General features: G+C 46.8%; 1 protein-coding gene across 1 annotated transcript in view; it reads right to left on the bottom strand.

Moving 5' to 3' along the window:
• SELP (selectin P) overlaps window positions 1–19393 on the bottom strand; it is a 41198-nt gene extending 21805 nt beyond the window's left edge. The window contains exons 1-6 of the mRNA XM_032863027.1: window positions 19181–19393; window positions 18954–19037; window positions 6269–6359; window positions 4274–4660; window positions 741–848; window positions 94–279 (exon numbers count right to left, since the gene is read on the bottom strand). Of these exons, the coding sequence (XP_032718918.1) occupies window positions 94–279; window positions 741–848; window positions 4274–4660; window positions 6269–6359; window positions 18954–19037; window positions 19181–19321 (997 nt within the window). The 5' untranslated portion in view covers window positions 19322–19393. The remainder of the gene's footprint in view (window positions 1–93; window positions 280–740; window positions 849–4273; window positions 4661–6268; window positions 6360–18953; window positions 19038–19180) is intronic.
• Window positions 19394–20983: the final 1590 nt, after the last annotated feature.

Here is a 20983-nt window from a genome sequence, read left to right as displayed (position 1 = left end):
TGATTTCTCATATTTTTTTTAATGGAGAAAGCTTGTTTTCCTCCTCTGAAATTCTAGTGGTCAGTGAGGATGGAAAGAATAGGGTCCACATACCAACACACTGCGGTGGCTCACTCGTCCAGGCTCCAGAAGCCAAGCATTCCAGCTTGCTGGGCCCATTCAGATCGTACCCTTCCGTGCAGTGGAACCTGCACTCTGAAGTGAAGGAGAAGTTTCCCAGAGGGTGGCTGCAGTTCATGAATGCTTGCCGAGGGAGATCGAGATCCCCACACTCTCTGACTGTGGGGACAAAATATTGATTTTCTTTTTCACTGCAGGTTTAAAGACAATGTCAGGTTTGCTAGACGTTGAAAGCTGTTTGTATAACCCTCCGAACCCCATCTCTCTGGGCTTCTAACCCAAACTGGTCATCTTTACTTGGCGCTTTGGTAGTAGCTGCATCTTGGGAAATAATCAGTCTTTCACCGGTTTTTATCAAATGAGCAATATCAGCCTTTGCTTTGCTTCCTTTATGTTTCTCTTTTACCCTTTAGGATTTTATGAGCCAAAGTTCCAAGAAGGAAATGTTTTACCCAGAGTGTATGTCTTGGGACAGCTGGAGTGGGGCAGACTCACAGACCATGGAGGGGGCCAGGGCGAGCCTTTACTCACTGGTGAGTCTCCAAGATGATTCTTTCCCTGGCACCACCTCCAGCACAAGACCAATGACCACAATAATATCAACAAAAGAGTGGCCTCACCATATTCACATTCTGGCCCGTAGAATCCGGGGAAGCAGGAGCAGGTGTAATTCCCGATGGTCTCAATGCACTCTCCTTGCTTGCTGCATGACATGTCCTGGCAGGAGGCTGCATGGATTCAGAAGGACCAGAATCATGGGCATTCCCAGGAGGCGTGAAGAAAAGCGGGGTTATTCCCCAGGCCACAGACTCAGCCCCTCTCGGGTAAGACTGAGCCGGCCAAACAATAGAAAATGACTGTGTCCTCTGGTGGGCCAGCCTGGCCCCTGTGAAGGACGTTGTAGGAACCCACCAGAGCATTGCCTGGCTTCCATTTTAGGCTGAGCTAAGTGTTTCCTAAGGAGGGATGGCTATGTGAGGCAGAGAGACAAAGAGCCACCGATAGATGCGTGGACAGAGACACTCCTCTATGTGGTATGAAATAGGTTGTGGTTTTTAACCAAGAATATTCTTAGAGTTGTATTACAGAAGCCCCTGTGACAGCGCAGCGTAAAGGTTAGGAAGCAGATGTAGGCGGCCACACACACGTGATCAGAATCCTGGCTCTGCCACCTACTATTAAGGGACTCAGACTAGTTACTTCTCTGAGGCCAACCTGCCCAAGATCAGGGCCAAAGCCCTTCTAGCCTTTTGTTCCTTTCAAATCTGCAGCCAGCATCACATGGCGGAGGAGCAGAGGAACAAATGAGACGCTAAGACCTCCTTGTGGCACAGGACAGTCTCGTGAAGAGGTGTTTCCCAGGTCCCAGTATGCCAGGCTTAGGTGTGGAGAGCATGACTGGCCAGCCAGGCCCGTCTCAGTAAGTCTGAGCGGAGAGGGGCTGGAGTTTCTTTCCTGCAAGGGGCTCTTGGGGACAGACATATGCACCCTGCACTAGGCACCTGCTGGAGGGTTGGCATTAGAATCAGTACTCTGAAAGCATGGAGAATGTTTTTACTGATGAGGTCACAGGTGGAGGCAAGGTCTGAGACTAGACTATTTTCTGGTGGTGTTTCCTCTGCACCGAGCCGTGGCCATATGTGGTCCACTTTGGGGTCCATTACAAGAGAAAATTCATATGTCACATAGAGGGTTATACTAGATGACCTCTACGTTCCCTCACAACTCTGAGATGCGAAAATTCTAGAAGTCGTGCAGATTCCACAGGAGAACGTTCCCGAGGCAGCCGGCAAGTGTGGTGAAGCTGCGCGGGGGCACTAGAAAGGGTTCCAAGGAACGGGCAGATGCAGGGGAAGCAACAGCCGCTAGATACTAGACAGATGTTTGGTCCACATCTTCCCTCCTATTGCCGCGACCTCACCCGTCTCCTGGCAGCAATACCTGCCTGTCCTGTGCTCTTAGCACACGCACATTCTGTTCCGATTGTAGCTTCCTCAGGACCTCAGAATGTTCTACATGAGAAAACAGTCCCAGGTCTGTACTCTACTCCACTTCAGGGAATCAGGCAGGTTAGTAATTGTCTACATCTCTGAATCCTCAGGAAAGGACATAATGATGATTCACTGAATGAATCTTTTTTTTTTTTTTCCTCCTGCTAAGCTGTTCTGAGATGTAACAAATCCTGACATTTAGAGAAGTGGTCCAACTTAATTTCTTGTTGCAGATGACATGTCTGTTTCTCATCTGTTTCCTACAGAGAGCTGATGGTTCCCTACACCCTTTCCAGCTTGCGTGACAAAAACATGCCACTCAGGATAGTGGCTGCCTAGAGTGTTGTTTGGTGGAGACAGAAACTTGACTATGCAGTGAAACTGCAACCATTAGCCATGTCCCCCATTCCTGCAGGTTAGAGGAGAGGTATCACGCATGCCCGTAGCTTTTAATCGCTTTCCTTCCTTGTGATTTTTTTGCAGTTTACTGGGGAAGGCGATCCGGAGTGACGGATGTTGAAGGTTGGGCAGGGAGGGGAGGCAGTGGAGAACTGGAAACATCTACAAGCAACAAGAGAACCTCACAGGGACCGTTCCAGGGCGGCATGACCCAGGGAGTGTAGGGAGCTGACCGGGAGGCAGCAGGATGCACGGAGATTCTGGTCCTGCTCGTCCTGGCCTACAATGAACAGGTCATGATTGTTTAAATTCATAAATTTGTTAATTTGTCGATAAATTATTTATCAAATGAGACCCGACTACATGGCAATGCATTTATGGATATGTTTTCCCTCGGATGGGAGATTGACATGAGAAGAGAGAAAAAGTAGAGGAGAACGGAGGAGTTCTGAGGGGAGGTGTTTATGATTCCCAGAATTTATATATTTATTACTTTGTTTTGCTGTTTAAGTTCAATTAGCCAACATGTAATACATCATTAGCTCTTGATGTAGTGTTCAACGACTCATTAGCTGCCGTAACAGCCCGTGCTCATCGCCACACGTGCCCTCCTTAAAACCCATCCCCCGATGCCCCCATCCCCCCACCCCCTCTCCCCTCTGCAACCCTCAGTTCGGTTCCCGGAGCCCAGAATCTCTCATGGTTCGTCTCCCTCTGTGATTTCCTCCCATTCAGCTCCCCCCCGCACGCCCGTGGTCCTCCGCGCCGTTCCTCACATTCCACGCAGGAGTGAAACTGCGTGGTAATTGTTTCTCTGCGTGGCTTACTTCACTCAGCCTAACCCCTCCGGTCCCGTCCGTGTCGGTTTTAGAACGTACACGGCGGAGAGCGGCTATTTTGCAAGCAGCAGCCTCGGAGCGCGCCGGACCGTGCTGCCGGGGCCGTGGTTCTGCGCAGCCGCAGCGTTGGTGAGGCGCGTGAGGCCGCAGGGCTCGTCTGTGAGGACGACCCGGAAGGCCGAGCTGCGGCGCGTGCGCTCACCCGGAAGCAGACACCCTCCCAGTCACCGCTTCCCGCGCCGCACCGCCCCCCGCCCGCGTCCAGCACCCTGGATGCTGCTGCTGCTGCTGAAGGGAAGCCGTAACACACTGCGGTTCTCGGTCACGGCCTCGTGCTGTCTCGTGAGAACGGGGAGCGGAGGGGACAGTGGCACTTGTGGCTACGCAACACCCGCTTTCGATCAAGAGTTTGGAACCGGCTCCGCCGCCGTGTGGCTCGGAACCCCGCGCCCGCTCCTCACTAGCCCGAGCCTTTGTCTCGTCAGCGACATGGGGGGACCAGAGGGTCCGGCTGACGAGGTTCTCCCCAGGACTGGACGAGGCGGACGGCCGAGCCCCGAACCGACCGCAGGGCCCGCGCCGCACGGATGGGCGGGCGGGCGTGCAGCCTCGGCTCCGGGCGGTGGCCCAGCCGCCTCTCCGCGTCTGCTCGGGCAGCGAGGGGCAAGAAAGCTCTGGACATCGGTTTGGGGAGACGAAACCGCCTGAGCACCAGCTGCAAAACGAGGCAGTAAAATTCGAGTCTCAAAAACCCGGTCTCTCTCCTCCCCATCTTCCGTTCCTCAGGCCGCTCAGTGCCGGGCCTGCTGTGGCTCGTTCTCTGCTCTCACAGCCCCGACTCCGCGACCGCACGTCACCGACCCGGCGGCCGCGTGACCGACCCGGGGGAAGCTGCGGCGAGCGAGCCGGGCCGAGGGCTCTCACCTGCGTAGCACAGCGCCCGCTTCCGCTTCGCGCACGGCTCGTCGTTCCACTTGCCGGGGGCCGAGGCGCTCTTGATGTAGATCTCCACGCAGTCCTGGTTGTTCTTCTTGTTGTTGGGCTCGTGGTCAGCCCAGTTCTCCGCCTCGTCTGTGAGGGGCTGTTTGGTTCCCACCCACGTCCATGTACCACCGATCTTCCGGATCCCGATCCAGTAGTACGAGCTGGAGTAGGGTATGACCTCATTGAGGTGAGCAATTTCCTTTTTATTCTGGATGGCCACTAAGTCCGTGTAGTGCTTCTGGCAGAACACCCGGGAGTAGTTCCAGGAATACGCTTTCGTGCTGTAGTGGTAGGTCCACGCCGCCACTTCTTCCTGCTTTATTAAGACTGCGCAAAGAGAGAGATTGCCAGGTTAGCGCCCTCACCCAGCACAGTTCCTGAGCATAAAGACAGTTCCACGTAGTCCCGAAGAGCTTCTGACCGCAAGACCTCAAACAGGACTCTTCCCTGTCTAACCTAGTTGTTCTAAGGAAGAACAGGAGTGTCCATCTTTCATCTAAACGTGTACCCATGAAGTCAGAATAGGAAATTGTATTCTGAGGATCCTTAGGATTAGAAATTTGTGATCACAGTGATAACAGACTTGGGCCGTCTAATTGTCTCCTCCTTTTATAAGTGGGGCAGACCTATTAAGTAATTTGCCCAGTTTAAGTGACACACAAAATGTCTCGGTGGCTGCTTTTGCTCTGCACGTTCTACCGCCTCACCTGGGAAATAAGATGTTGTATGACCTGGAGCCTGTCTGCCGGCCAGCCTCATCACCCCCCACATTTACCTTCTTAGCGGATAGACTCCCACTCTGTGCCTTTGCAGTGCTCTTCCTGCTATTCTGGCTGCCCTCCCCACGTGTGCCTGCAGAATGGGCCTCCCCATACTTTCCAGGACTCGCCCAGGTAGGCTCGCTGCCCCTCCCTCCAGGCTCCTGCCGCACCTCATCTCTGCCTCTACCGCCCTCATCACTGGGTGTGGGGATGTCTCTTCCTGTGACGGCAAGATTAGGAATCCTGGTAGTGCTCTCTTTTCATCTCTGGGTCCCTCACACCAAGCACAGCGCGTGGCACCTCACAGGTATCCCGGCAATACTTGCTGAGTGAAACACAACGAGTTTTTGGCCCAGGCAGGTCACAAGTCAAGTCTCCTGATCTACAGTCTCACTCATTCCGCCGCTCTTGACTGTTTCTCTCTGATAAATTACGCTGTGTCCATTTCCGCTCACTCACGTGTTAAAACAAGCCTTTTAAGACATGTTCGTGATATTAAATGAAGTAAGGGGTGTGCCCTTCAAAAGTGTAAGGGGCACTCTGAGGGAAGATAATGTTTTTGTAGCCAGTGGGAACTCACCGGGGCCAGAAGAGGCCAGATCCCACGTGAAGAAGTGTACAGGGCAGGCAATCAGCCCGGGGAAGTGGCCGTCTTTCCTGTTTATAGAGGCTCGTTCCTACTCAACCCTGTCCTCTGCTGCTGGCATGATGGTCATGCTGGTCTCTCCCTCACTGACTCCTCTATTGCAGTGCTTTTCCCTAAAACTTTATTCTGGTGTCACCACGGCTGCAATACTGACCTCCATGGAGTTTAGGCAGTTTTACCTCAATCAGCCCCTTCTTCCATAATAACATATTCAAAACTATGTTTTACAGTTGCAGTGGTATAAGTAAATGCATCTATGAATACTGTATACTAAGACATTTTTGTGAGTCCCTAACGGTGCTGTGGACCAGTGCCTGCTAATGGATAATTGGTCCTGGAGATGTCCATTTCAGTTTTTCCAGAGTTTTTCCAGCAGTATGATGGTGTTGGCTGCATTTTTTCCCCAGGCATTTGGTGAGAAGAGTATTCCCATGCCTCACAACAACTGGCTACCATCCTTAACTTCTCCTACTTGGAGAAGGTCCCCTCCTAACTCAGGGCTAGGTGATGGGTTAACATAAAGTTTACCAAAGATCAGGGCACTGAACCAAAGGAGCTGGGCCGTTCTGAGGACCACTCTGTGAAATCTCCGGTTCCATATGTCTTTTAGGCAGCTGGCCTGAAACAAGAAAAGAAAACTTTATAACATCGATGTGAAATCAATGAAGCCAAAAAAAATTCTTGTCCATAATCAGTATATTGAGTTATAATCCTCCCTGTTTCCAGTGAGGGTGGAGGTCCAAGCCCTCTGCCTCCTTCTTGTTTCTCACTGCTCTGCTTCCAAGTTGTACCTTGCACCATAGCCGAGGACAGAACTTGTTTCTTCTTTCATTCAAGATATTTGTCAAGTAACTACTCTGTGCAACTAATATTTTTTGTTTATGGAACATTCTGTAATATTCACATAAGAAAAAGATTGTCATTGTTATTATGCAATAACCTCCCTTTAAGAACCAGTATGCCACACCCCGAAGTACTAGGAAGTTGCACACAGACTCCCTGACTGACCTGTGCTTTGATACCTGGGGCAGCAGTGAATTATCCTGTGCTACACCATCTACTCTGTGTTATTGATCTATGTTTTATCTTCTCGCTTGTCAATTTCAGCCTATGTCCACAGTATTATTCAATATGTAATATATATGCATAACACATATATATTTTATACATATAATAAACTTACTCCCTTTGGATCAATAGCAAGTGTTATTTCTAATGAGTTCCCTTCTTTTGGGATTTCATCAGATCTGTTAACATTTTCAAAATGTTTTTAGGCAAGGGGAGGAGCAAGATGGCGGAGGAGTTGGAAACCTACATTTCATCTGGTCCCAGGAGTTCAGCTAGACAGTTACCAAACCATCCTGAACACCTACGAACCCAACGGGAGATTGATGAGAAGATGAACAGAAAAACGACCACTTTCTGGAAACGACCACTGTTTCCATGAACAGAAAAACGACCACTTTCTGGAAGATCGGACGTGCAGAGAAGTGAACCTGAGGAGATATATGGGAAGACAGACCATGGGGGGAGGGGCCTCCATCAGCCACTTACTGGCAGGTGAGAGAGCAGCGGGGCCTGATATTGGAACGTTTAGAAGTCTGCTCCACAAAGGGACATCGCTCCAGAGGTTAAGCGGGGGGTAGAACCCTCATGGGGACAGTGTGGTCTCAGGTCCCTCAGGGTTACAGGAAGACCCAGTGTGTCCGAGTGCGGCAGAGCTCCCAGTTATAGGAGCAGGGAAGCCGGGGGCAGAGACACTGAGGAAGGAGCTCTCAACTCGGGGTTGCCATAAACCCTGACTTGAGGCACAGTCGGATCACTGGTCTTCTAGCAGAGACCTCACAAATGGTAGATCCAGGGAAACCCCCCCCCCTTTCTTCTCTGGGAGAAGTGGTGGGGGAGCGCGGCAGGAATCTGCTGGGTTTGGAGACTCCAAACAGGGCCATGCACCAGAGATAGAGATGCTCGGTCACAGGCCGGGGGAGCTCGGAGCATGGCCGGAGACCAGGGAGACAGGAGGGACTGATGGCTTTTCTCTGAGGGCGCACTGAGGAGCGGGGTCTGGAGCTCTTGGCTCCTCTGGCTGGAGACTGGGCAGCCGCCATCTTCATTCCTGTCCTCCAAAGTGGTATGGAAAGCGCTCAGGGAACAAAAGTTCCGATGCGAACCTGAGCAGATTGCTTAGCCTGGCCCCTGGCAAGGGCGGTGCAGTTCTGCCTCCGGCAAAGATATTTGAGAATCACAGAAACATGAAACGTGTGAGTGTATTTCTTTCCTTAAAATTTTGGGATACAGATTCTTAGAGACCAAAATCTAGTATATGGCTTTGTTCTATCTCCCGCCTGATCACATTCTCTCCTTTTTTTTTATATATATATTTTTCTTTCTTTTTTCAACCAACTTCTTATCTCATCAATTCTTTTTTTAAAAATATATTTAAATTTTCACCTTTACAGTCATATTCTATCCATTCTATCCCTTCATCATGTTTATCTTTATTTTTGTATATATATAAGTTCATATATATATATATGTGTGTATATATATATATATATATATATATATATATATATATTTCTTTAAAATTTGGGGGGGCAGTTTCTTCTAACATACGAAAATATACCCACAATCAACTGTGTGGCTCTGTTCTATTCACCAGCCTGAGATAGATAGATACACACACACACACACACACACACACACATATATATTTTTCCCTTTCTTTTCACACAGTTTTGAGTCTTTTCTGATTTTTCTAGTATATATTTTTCTGGGGTTGATCTTACCCTTTTAACATTTTGTTCTCTCATTCATCTATTCTTCTCTGGACAAAATGACAAAGTGGAAAAATTCACCTCGAAAAAAAGAATAAGAGGCAGTACCTAATGCTTGAGACCTAATCAATATGGACAAAGAGAATCCCCCTCAAAATCAATAAAAATAGGTCAACACCCCATCATCTAATAGTAAAACTTACAAGTCTCAGAGACAGAATGAAAACCCTAACCTAAAAGCAGCTCAGAACAATAGGTCTGTAGTATACAATGGTAAAAATATTAAACTGGCAGCAGACTTATCCACAGAGACCTGGCAGGCCAGAAAGGACTGGCAGGATATATTCAGAGCACTAAATGAGAAAAACATGCAGCCAAGAATACGATATCCAGCTAGGCTGTCATTGAAAATAGAAGGAGAGATAAAAAGCTTCCAGGACAAACAAAAGCTAAAAGAATTTGCAAACACCAAACCAGCCCTATAGGAAATACTGAAAGCGTCCTCTAAACAAAGAGAGAGCCTAAAAGTAGTAGATCAGAAAGGAATAGAGACAATATACAGTAACAGTCTCCTTACAGGAAATAACAATGGCACTAGATTCATATCTTTCAATAGTTACTGAATGTAAATGGGCTAAATGCCCCAATCAAAAGACACAGGGTATCAGAATAGATTAAAAAAAAAAAAAAACCCATTGATACACTATCTGCAAGAAACTCATTTTAGACCCAAAGACACCTCCAGATTTAAAGTGAGGGGGTGGAAAACAATTTACCATGCTAATGGACATCAAAAGAAAGCTGGGGTGGCAATCTTTATTTTTTTTAAGATTTTATTTATTTATTTGACAGAGATTACAAGTAGGCAGAGCAGCAGGCAGAGAGAGAGGGGGAAGCAGGCTCCCCGCTGAGCAGAGAGCCCGATGCAGGGCTTGATCCCAGGACCCTGGGATCATGACCCGAGCCTAAGGCAGAGGCTTTAACCCACTGAGCCACCCAGGCGCCTGGGGTGGCAATCTTTAAATCAGATAAATTCAATTTTAAGCCAAGACTATAAGAAGAGATGAGGAAGGACACTATGTCGTACTTAAAGGGTCTGCCCAAGAAGAGGGTCTAACAATTTTAAATATCTATGTCCCTAACATGGGAGCAGCCAATTTTATAAACCAATTAATAACAAAATCAAAGAGACACACCGACAATAATACAATAATAGTAGGGGACTTTAACACTCACCTCACTGAAATGGACAGATCATCCAAGCAAAAGATCAACAAGGAAATAAAGGCCTTAAATGACACACTGAACCAGATGGACATCACAGATCCATTCAGAGCATTCCATCCCAAAGCAACAGAATACACATTCTTCCCTAGAGCACATGGAACATTCTCCAGAATAGATCACATCCTGGGTCACAAATCAGGTCTCAACTGGTACCAAAATGAATTATTGGGACTTCAAGATAAAAAGCTTTTGCACAGCAAAGGAAAGAGTCAACAAAACCAAAAGACAACCGACAGAATGAGAGAAGATATGTGCAAATGACATATCCGATAAAGGGCTAGTATCCAAAATCTATAAAGAACTTATCAAACTCAACACCCAAAGGACAAATAATCCAGTCAAGAAATGGGCAGAAGACATGAACAAACATTTCTGCAAAGAAGACATCCAGATGGCCAACAAACACATGAAAAAGTGCTCCACATCACTCAGCATCAGGGAAATACAAATCAAAACCACAGTGAGATCCCACCTCACACTAGTCAGAATGGCTAAAATTAGCAAGTCAGGAAACAACAGGTGTTGGTGAGGATGTGGAGAAAGGGGAACCCTCCTACACTGTTGGTGGGAATGCAAGCTGGTGCAGGCACTCTGGAAAGCAGCATGGAGGTTTCTCAAAAAGTCGAAAATAGAGCTACCCTATGACCCAGCAATTGCACTACTGGGTATTTACCCTAAAGATACAAATATAGTGATCAGAAGGGGCACGTGCACCCAAATGTTTATAGCAGCAGTGTCCACAATAGCTACACTATGGAAAGAGCCTAGATGTCCATCAACAGATGAAGGGATAAAGAAGACGTGGTATGTATACACAATGGAATACTATGCAGCCATCAAAAGAAATGAAATCTTGCCTTTTGCAACTACGTGGATGGAACTAGAGGGTATTTTGTTGAGTGAAATAAGTCAATCAGAGAAAAACAATTATATGATCTCACTGATAAGGTGATTTGAGAAACCATAAGGGACTCTTAATGTCACAAAACAAACTGAGGGGGACTGGGGGAAGTGGGGTAGGGATAGGGCAGCTGAGTGATAGACATTGGGGAGGGTATATTCTGTGGTGAGTGCTGTGAAGTGTATAAACCTGGCGATCCACAGACCTGTACCCCTGTGTCTAATAATACATTATGTGTTTAAAAAAATTAAAAAATTATTAAAAGAGTAATTTGAGAAACAAGACAGAGGATCATAGGGGAAAGGAGGGAAAAATGAAACAAGATGAAACTAGAGAGGGAGACAATCCATATGAGACTCTCAATTTCAGGAAATGAACTGAGGGTTGCTGGAGGGGAGGGCGGTGGGAGGGATAGAGTAACTGGGTGATGGACACTGGGGAGGGTATGTGCTATGGTGAGTGCTGTGAATTATGTAAGACTGATGAATCACAGACCTGTACCCCTGAAACAAAAAATACATTATATGTTAATTGGAAAAAATTAAATGAGATAATGGAAAAGAAAAGAAGTAAGACATAGTGATCAAGTAAAGACTTTAAGCTTAAAATTGTATTTTATTAGGTTAAAATTCTGCAAAGAAAGTGGAATACAAATAGCTATGAGAGGAGAGAAAAGAAATAATATAAAATTTCTTACTATCTGGAATTTATGTTTTTTTCAAGTGATGAGGGTTATAAGATCACTACAGTATTTACTTTCACTGAAATGGATATTAAGAAATGATGTGACATCTATTTACTATAAAAGACTAATCTTTACAATGTATTAGACATCCCCTCCGTTATTAGTTTTAAAACTTAATGACCAAAGAAGTTAGCTTTCTACTTAAAAAGGTGTGAGAGTTTACACAACTTTCCAAAATTCTTTCAGAGGCACAATCAGCAAAAGCATTACTGCTGAAGAACACCATCATGCACATTTCATGAAGGGGACCCCAGTATTCACCTTTGAACGTGTGCTGGGTTCCCCCTATATTCACCTTTGAACATGCGCTGGGTTCCTTCTCCAGTAGACTGGAGGAGTATAGTATTTGTGATCTAGTGGTCCTCCCCATGGGCCCATTGGAAGTGTTTGTTTCCCTGTACATTTCTCTGTCGAGCATTTCTAGAGGGTCCTCTGACTTTAGGGAACGTTCAAGGGAGTGTGTGGGAGGCTGATCAGGGGAGGCTGCTGCTTCACTGTCCGTGCCTGACTCCAGCCACTATCCCAAAAGAGCTGTTTCACATTTTAACTAGCTTGTTTAAACGTTGAAATATGGTTTAAACAGAACTGAGAGAGAAAGAGAGTTTTTAAACATTTTAAGGATTTCAAGGTGGATGTTGGGTTAACACAGTGATTCTTATTCTTACAGAACATTTGAATTCCTTTGAAAGACTGATAAGAGCGCTGGTCAGGATTCTTAAAAAAATGCACAGCTGTAATTTGTTTTTAGACAATTTCAGACAGTTCATGGACAGTTCATGTCCACGTTTAGTGGACTGCGAGTTCAAATCTCTGTGAACTTTAAGGCCACAGAGTAAGTCGCCAGCAACGGACAAGGGTTTTGTGTGTTTTGAGCATAGAGAACAGATGATGCCTGAGAATCTTCCTTTGACTGGTCATTTTCCTCTGAAATTTCTCTGGGGCGGGCAGGCTTTCTCACCTCTGTTCCTGGTCTGCGCTGTCATCTTCAGCTCTAAGATCCTGGAGATTTAAGGGCTGTTTCTGTGTGTTACTGAGCCAGTTAAGTGTTGAAACAAGAGCAAATGTCTCTAAGAGAAATGGACACGAGTCTGCTAATCTGTAATGTTCTCTGGCTGTCGGCGTCAAACTGGAAGTCACTGGGAAACAGTCTGTGACTAAGTCATTAGAAGCATATCCTGTACCCTTGTAAACCTTTATTAAAGCTGCTTTACACTATAGTTCTCTTTAATTTTACTTTTCCTAAGAACTGAAAAAATGGAATGAGGAGAGGGGCAGGGACAAAGTGCCAGACCAAGTGTTTTTTTCCTTGTCCTCACTTTGCTTAGGAAGAGGTATTGGATGCCAGCAGGAGTCCCATGGCTGCCAACGTGGAGGGTGGTGTACAAAGTGGGCAGAAATGGTGCCATGGGAAGGAATTCTATTCCCCTGTCTACATTGTAGACCACAGCTTTGCACTTTTAAAGGCAGAATCGACAATGCCCTCCCCCCCCCCCGCCCCTGCCGGGACTGTTTGCCTTCTGCCCCAATCCTGATCTCTCTTCTTCCTCTATGGTTGAGGTTCTTGGACTTTCTACTTTCCCTTTATTCTCCAGCCTCCTCCAACCACCAGCCCTTGAAACTGCTCTTGCTAACTTTACCACTGAAACCCTAATTACCAAACCCAGGGAACACTCTCCCTTCGTATCTTCCTTGACCTTTCTGCACCAATAAATACTACTGAATACTTCCTTTTATTGAAAATGCTTCCGTTGTTTCTCTTGCCTCTTATCTGACATCTTGAGCAATTTTGATGCGTCTTTCTCTGAATGTATGTCAGCCCACTGCTTGCCCTTGTAGAGATAGAGACTTCCCTAGGTTCCTGCTTCCATGACCCTATTCTCTTATCACTCCTCTGCTTTCCTGAGGTCTTCTTCTGGTCATCCGTGTGCCAGATGGCCCACAGGCAGCATCTCCACCCCTGACTTCCCTCCTGAGCGTGACATCGGCAGTCCAAGCACAAAGCAAGCCTGTGTGTGCACAGTCAGAAGATGCTGCTGACAGACACTTCTCAAGACCAAGATGACTTAGGTCTGAATCTCAGTGATAGTAGAGAGCAGACGCTTAATGCTTAATAAATATTTTATGAATAATTGAGCAAATAAATTGAAGAACAAAGGCAGGGGAATGACTGAAGGTAAGACAGAAGTGGGTGCTGAGTAAGAAAACACTGAAAAAAATATGTGATGATTATAACTCAGTATCGAAAGGCTACAGCAGTGGTTGTATCAAATTTAAAAGTATATTATGATGAGGCAGAAGAGCCCAAGAAAGCTGTGCAAAAAAAAAAAAAAAAGTGATCTTGGTACTTTGTCTCACTCTATTTGGGTGTGAGAGAAGCAAGGGGCATGATGGCTCACATCCTGTGTGAGGGAACAATGAGCAGGACTTACTCTCTTAACACTGTACGGGTAAGACAGAAGGATGTGTGGAGAAGTGGGGAAACCTGCAATTGTGACAGTGGGTGGTGTGTTTCAGGAAAGCCGGGAAGGGCATCAAATAGCAGCAGCTCTTAGAAGTTGGGGACGAGAGGGGCGCCGGGGTGGCTCAGTGGGTTTGGCCTCTGCCTTCGGCTCCGGTCATGATCTCAGGGTCCTGGGATCGAGCCCCGCATCGGGCTCTCTGTTCAGTGGGGAGCCTGCTTCCCCTTCTCTCTCTGCCTGCCTCTCTGCCTACTTGTGATCTCTGTCAAATAAATAAATAAAATATTTAAAAATATCTGAATAAATAGAAGTTGGGGATGAGAAAGCAAATTTCCACCCAACACTCTGGAGTGAGTGTGGCTCTCAGGAAGACTTTAGTACTCAAAGGGGCTCCTAGAAGAGACATAGGTTCTTACTAGCAGTCAGTCTCCCCGACATGAACCCCGTGACCCTGAAGTCCTTTGGGCCATAGAGGGAAGATGAAGGCTCTCTCTCCTTTGCCCAAACCCTTCACATCAACCTGTCGTCAAATCCTACTGACCTTACCTTCGGACCAGATATCTGGGCTTTCTCCAGATTTCCCATTTCCGCTAAGGTACTAGTGCAGACATAATTCTTTCCTTCTTGCACATCTTCTATCTGGTCTTGCCTCAAGTTACTATCTTCAAGTTACCCATCTTCAATTCTTTCTCTATAATGGAGTCAGAATCATATTCCTAACACACAAACCTGATCGTATCACTTTACTACCTAAAGTCCATCCGTTGTTCCCATTCCTTGAGCAACAAATACAAACTCTTCAAGATGACTCAGGTAAGACCCTTCGAAACATGGCCTCTTCGTTTTGTCTAGTCTCCTCTCCTGCCGTTAACTTTCAGTTTACTCACCATCCACACAATTTTACTATGCATTTATACAAACATCTTGTAGTTTCCAGAATGTACTATATGTGCCTCTGTTCTCCTAATTACCCAGAGCACCCTCTCCTTCTCCGTGTGCCTAGCGCTATAAATCCAAAAATCTCCTCCTGAAAGGAGCCTTTTCTATCACCAGAGTCGCCACCCCCACTAAGACAGGTGTTCCCTGTTATTCCCTGTTCTTTCCCATTGCTTATTTCAGTAGCTATTAATTTATCAAAGGCCTACAATGTGTCAGGTACGTTTTGAGGCACTGGCACTAAACTGGTAGAAACGGACATCATTCCTGTCCTCGTGGAATATACAATGTATTGAGGAAGATGGACAATGACATGCCAATAAATACAGAACAGTTCGTAACAGATAAAGGTGAAACCTGGAAGCTAGTGGTAAGCGCTAGGTTGAGAATTAAAGTGAGGTAGAGGGACTGGGTGGTTACCTTGGGCAGATCTCTCTAAGGAGGTCTTTTTTTTTTTTTTTAAGGATTTTATTTATTTGACAGAGATAGACACAGCAAGAGAGGGGAACACAAGCAGGGGGAGTGGGAGAGGGGGAAGCAGGCTTCTCGCTGAGCAGGGAGCACGAAGCAGAGCTGAGGGCAGACGCTTAACGACTGAGCCACCCAGGAGCCCCTAAGGAGGTCATTTTTAACTGAAAGCAGAAGGGCCAGAAGAAGCCAGTCAGGGAGAAGCAGGAAGAAGGGAATTAAAGATGGAACGAAAAGCTGGTGTGAAGGCTGTGAGTGGCAGCAAAGTGCAGAGCGTACACTGTGTTATCCGCGTAGCTGGAATGGAACGAGCAGTGGGAAGAGAGGACGACACGAAGCTGGTGACAGATCATTCTGGGCCTTTGGGAACTAAAACAAGGGGATAAGATTTTGTTCTACATGCAAAGAGCAGTCAGAGGCCTGGGGAGGGAGGTGTGGATTTTAATAGAGGCTATGATGTCGTCTGATTGCTGTCGAAAACTGGGAGAGCCTGGAGAGTAATTGAAAAGGGAATTTTGATGAGGGTGAGAAAAGGGAGCTGAGGGCACAGCACAAGCTAACACCCTGGAACCCACTCTCTGCCAGGAGGGCTGTGTGTGACATTCCTCAGGCACTCCTGGCACCCAAGGTCAAAGGAAAGGGGAAACAAAGGGTTAACTGATAAAGATCACAGTCAGCAGGATCGGGGTCTCCATCCATTTGCAACTGTTTTAATGATTTGCAATAAGAAAAGTTCTTCAGAAAACTATAGACTCAATTTCCTGGAACCCTAACATCACCCTTCCTTCCATAGGACAGAAAAGCTTCTATCAGCAGTCACTCCTCGCAGTCACAGTGCAGGTCTTTCTGCCCACGGGTCCTGTCCCCATGCTATAATAAAAACCTTCTTTTTGCACTGAAAACATCTCAAGAATTCTTTCATGGCTGCTGGCTCCAACCACCCCCCCAACCCCCTCCAAACCACATCAGGTTGGGGCCAGGTCTCGTGAGTCTGAGGTAATAGCCCAGAAGGGACCTAATTGCCAGGACTCTAAACGGAGAAGCGTCCTCAGCAGAGGGACTTCAGTATAGTGTATTTTTTTTTAATTTTTTTTTTTCCTATTTATTTGACAGACAGAGATCACAAGCAGGCAGAGAGGCAGGCAGAGAAAGAGGAAGGGAAGCAGGCTCCCCGCTGAGCAGAGATCCTGATGCGGGGCTGGATCCCAGGACCCTGGGAGCATGACCTGAGCCGAAAGCAGAGGCTTTAACCCACTGAGCCACCCAGGCACCCCAGAGTATAGTGGTTTTGATGAATTTGATGAATTAGCCACAGAGAGGCTGGGCCTCGCAAAGGGGAAGCTACCGTACTAGTGCCAGTGGGAGGGAAAGGGGGTCTGGCTGGGGCCAGGGCCAATGGGAATGAAGAGCAGGGAGGTAGATGTGAAAGTTGTGGAGGGGGCAGAGCTATACACATTGCTGGTGGCAAAGTCTAGCTATACACATTGCTGGTGGCAAAGTCCAGGTTTCACAAGGCATCACAACTGCCAAAATACTTCCCTGAAGTTTCCGACGCAGTGGTGCTGGTGTAGCCCAGATGTTAGTAGCCCCAGCAGCTTAAAGGTAGAAAATGAAGCACAGTGAAAAAAATAAAAAGAGGTCTCTAGGCCAACAGCAAATTAGAAATAAAAACAGGAAGGAGCCCAGGACATTAACACCAAGAATCCAAGTGTGTATTTTAAATTTGACTACCAATCACCATTATTTAGGTTGAATTACTAGCATTAAAAATAAAGTAGCATACCTAATTTTTAAAAGTCCATTAGAGCATGATAGAGCTATATCCCTACAAGTACGAAGGAATCATTTTGTATTTGACTGTATAAAGTTTCTGTCTGCTTTTCAATCAAAGAAGTGAGACACCTAGAAGATAATGTAATAAATGTTGTTCATGAAACCACCATGAGCCTAATTTCCAGGGTCTTTTCTCAGTCTTGCCCATTAAGCAGTAGGTCATTTTGACTTTTGGAGATTTGATTAAGTTTCCACTTACTTAATTCTGAAGTTACCTATTCTAAGAGCCGGTGGCCAGCCCAGGAGAAGGTGAACCCCATAGCTACATTTTGAAAAAGAGGTAATAGAAGAGAAAGAACTAAAAGCCACAGACCTCAGATGGTTGAGGTATATAAATGGAAGAGACTCTAGAACTGTTCCTTAGCCCACAAAAACTCTAACATCAGCACAATTTAACTGCGAGTTCCCAATCTCCCCTCTCCAAGACTTATCCAATTGAGAACACCCCAACTCCTCTGATTGAGAACCCTCCACCAGATAAACCTGAGCCTCCTTCCTCAGGTCCTAGAGGTTCACTGAGGTCACTCTGAACTTGAAGCCAAATTCATACACAGAGGGTTGAGGTTCCTGAATCCCAAGAGCCAAATGTGCCCAGGGCCAAAGGAAGAGGGCTTACTTTTGGAATATGGAAAACAGCTCCAGATTGCAGAGTTCCAGCCCAGTTTCAAGACGCTAAGGGAGGTGCTTCTAAGCCTGAAGCACAGGGGGCAATAGAGTAGGGCTCTTAACCTAAGACCCATGTGTGGGTTGGGGAACCCACTGTCCTTGTCCAGAAAGCTTGTGTTTATGAGGACGTTTGCATTTTCATCTGGGATGAAGAATTGTATTTTTGCTAGAACCCCAAGGAACCCCACAATCCAATGTGTCCACATACTTCTGAAATAGAGGAGGATCCCAGACTGAGTAGAAGGAGGAGATGACTTACTCCTTGTTCGTGTAAGTCGACCAGCACAGAGAATGTGTGATATGCAGGAGATGAGACAAAGGCGATTCACATTCTCATGTCATTGGAGTTCAAACTCAGGACAGACTCAAACTCATTCCTGCTTTCTTCACAATCTCCTTCTCTATTATCCCCAGCACAGAAAATCCCCACTGCACATATTTTCATTTTCACAATACTAGCTGGCATTTACTAAATCAGTTACCATGTGCCAGCCTCAGGTTTAAATGCTTTTCAGTGCAATCTTATTTAATCTTCCCCAGGACGCTATAGAGTGCTGGAATTTTATCTATTTTACAGATGGAGAAACTGAGTCACTAACAGCATGGAGACTTAAGGCAGAAATGGAAACCATTCGGAGTCTCCACGTAAGTCCTGGCACACTCCTAGGGCTCAGAGAGGGAACTGGGAGGGCTGGGATGAGAACACATCCAATCTCAGGTCGTCCCAGGGCACCTGCTCTGCCTTGCCTTCAAGCCAGAGAGAAGAGCAGTTCTGGAGAAGGTGATCAAGGCTTTACCAAAATCTGTGCCATGAGAGTTTCTGGAAGCTCTAAGAGGAAAAACAGCAGCGTGGAACCAGAGGACAGAACTGCAGATCCCAGCACTGTCGAGCCTAGTAGTGCGGCCGTGATTGAAACTCCTGATCTCCGTGAGGATCGGCGGCTTCACTCGTAGCATGGAAAGAGCAGCCTCAACCCCCAAGAATGCTAGAGGCTCCAAAGTGGACAGCAGGTTTGGAGATGCTCGTACTCTAATGGACTGTTCTCCCCAAAGCACCATAACTACTGCCCTTCCCCACCCACCTGCCTCAGCCTCCACGCCACGTCTCACCCCCGTCCCAGATACAGAGAAATGAACTTACCATCTCCTCTGTGCCTGGGCTTCCTCTCGGCCGCCCGCCCAGCCCGGACTTCTTATAGTCTCGCTGCCTCCCCTCAGTGTCAAGCTGTTTAGAAAAGCAACTTCCTATTCAAGTTCCAGAAACTCACCACAGCCCTTCCCATGAATTTAGATGTTGATAATACAGGAGCCGTTGATAATACTTAGCGGTGGTCAGCGGGGGTGGGGTGGGGGCAGGAGGTTACCTACTTCCATGGGGGGCTGGTCTGGAGACAGGGGCATGTGTGAATCATTCCTGGACATCCTGGGCTGAGCAGCGCAGGAATAGTGCCCACATGCCCGGGAGTCGAATTTCCTCTTATTATGATACGATCCCCAATTTAAGGTCATACGTTTGGAAAATATGCTCTGTCTTAATCGTAACGTTCCTGTGTAAATTTTCCAGTTATTGTGCAATCGCAGCGAATGTTAACAATTCCAGGAGCCTTCTGAGACTAGGGATCAAAAATAATAACACAAAATAATAAGGTAGGAAAGGAAAAAAGCCACTGAGAAAATCCGGCAATGGGGGGCAGGGTGACTGCTGGGAACGGTCTTGAAATGAAATATAACAGACATGGGTCATTATTAGAAAAGAGCTTCTGCTTCTTGTATCAGAAAGAAAAAGATGTAAAACTGGAAGTTTAGTGGGTAGGAGTAGGAGGCTGTGGGCTCAGCGCTGAAGGCCAGGGCTCCGTGGCGAGTTCCCGGAGACCCATGTCGGCTGCACGTCTGTCCCACCTTTTGGCAAATGACCTAAACTCTCTGTGCCTCTTTTCTCCAATGGTGAAGCAGAAGGACAGTGCCAGGACTCACCTCACAGGTGTTTGTGCGGCTGAGTGAGTTAATATGGGAGAGCGCTGGAAACACTAACTGGCCCACAGTCAAAACTCAAGCGAAGGGGGCCGGGGTGGCTGCTCTCAGAGCTGTTACCAGAGGCGTCAGATCACGCACTTGGTGTCGAGTCAGAAACCCGACCTCCCGTTTGCTTTCCTGGGGTCGTACTTGTGCTGTGCTACAGGCCATTCTTCATTGCTCCATGAGTGGCCCAGCTTATAAAAAGGCATCTCGTGGGAGAATAAAAATGGAATAAGATTAAAAATGGAAAGATCTGGAAGGAAGTCCAAAGATAACGATGACTTAAGGAGCTTGGGGCTGCATTTGCATGGAGGAATTTGGGCCCAAGAGGAAGGCATTAATTATGTAGGGTAGAAAGCCTGGGGAAGGAGGTGGCAAGGAAAGAATGACGGGAGGGGAACCTGGGACTCAGAGGGGAGAGGCAGGGACAGCTGTCACGATGCAGTGGCTGGGAACCCAGCCCCAGGAGCCAGACTGCTGGGCTCTGCCAGCCACTGGTGGTGTGTCTTGGGCAACTTACTACCCTCCTTGTGACTCAGTTCCTTCAGCTAGCTTCATAATAAGCAGGGATCACAGTCGCTGCATGGAAGTGATAGGACCACTAATGGGTTTATACAGGAAAGGATTGGAGCGCACCTGCGCACACAGAGCGTGTGCACGGGGGCTATTTTCCCCTGAGATTTGCCTCCTTTTCCTCTGGACTTATTTTCACTCTCCAGACCATGTTCTTGGCATTGCCTCCTTTTAAAAAAATTTCTCCGATGAGTATGAGGGAAGGTGCTCTGTAGACTATAGGTCCCTATTGCTATTATGTTTTAAGTTGGATAATGTTAAGTTTTAGGGAGTATGAGGGAAGTAGAGAAGGATTTCTGGGGAGAAGAATGGTGGGAAAACAGTTGAGTTTGTTGAAAGGCTGTTCAGGCAGAAAACATGAATACCATTTGCTCGAATGGATATCGTCTATACAGAAAATTTAGGTCTTTTCTATTTATGTGGCCATTAAAAATACAATATGATGCCAGTGTAGTAGTTTAATTAGTAGTGTGATTTATGTGTTTCATATGTTTTCTCATCTCTTCATAGTCTACGGGCTCCTCTCCTATGTTAGTCTTCCTCTCCTACTGTGTCTAGTAGAGGACACACAGACACTCAGCA

This window comes from Lontra canadensis, unplaced genomic scaffold (assembly GCF_010015895.1).
Source record: "Lontra canadensis isolate GAN:19392208 unplaced genomic scaffold, GSC_riverotter_1.0 scaffold24, whole genome shotgun sequence".
NCBI classification, from domain to species: Eukaryota; Metazoa; Chordata; class Mammalia; order Carnivora; family Mustelidae; genus Lontra; species Lontra canadensis.
The sequence above is the reverse complement of the archived record's forward strand: the minus strand, read 5'-3'. Positions and strand labels throughout refer to the sequence as shown.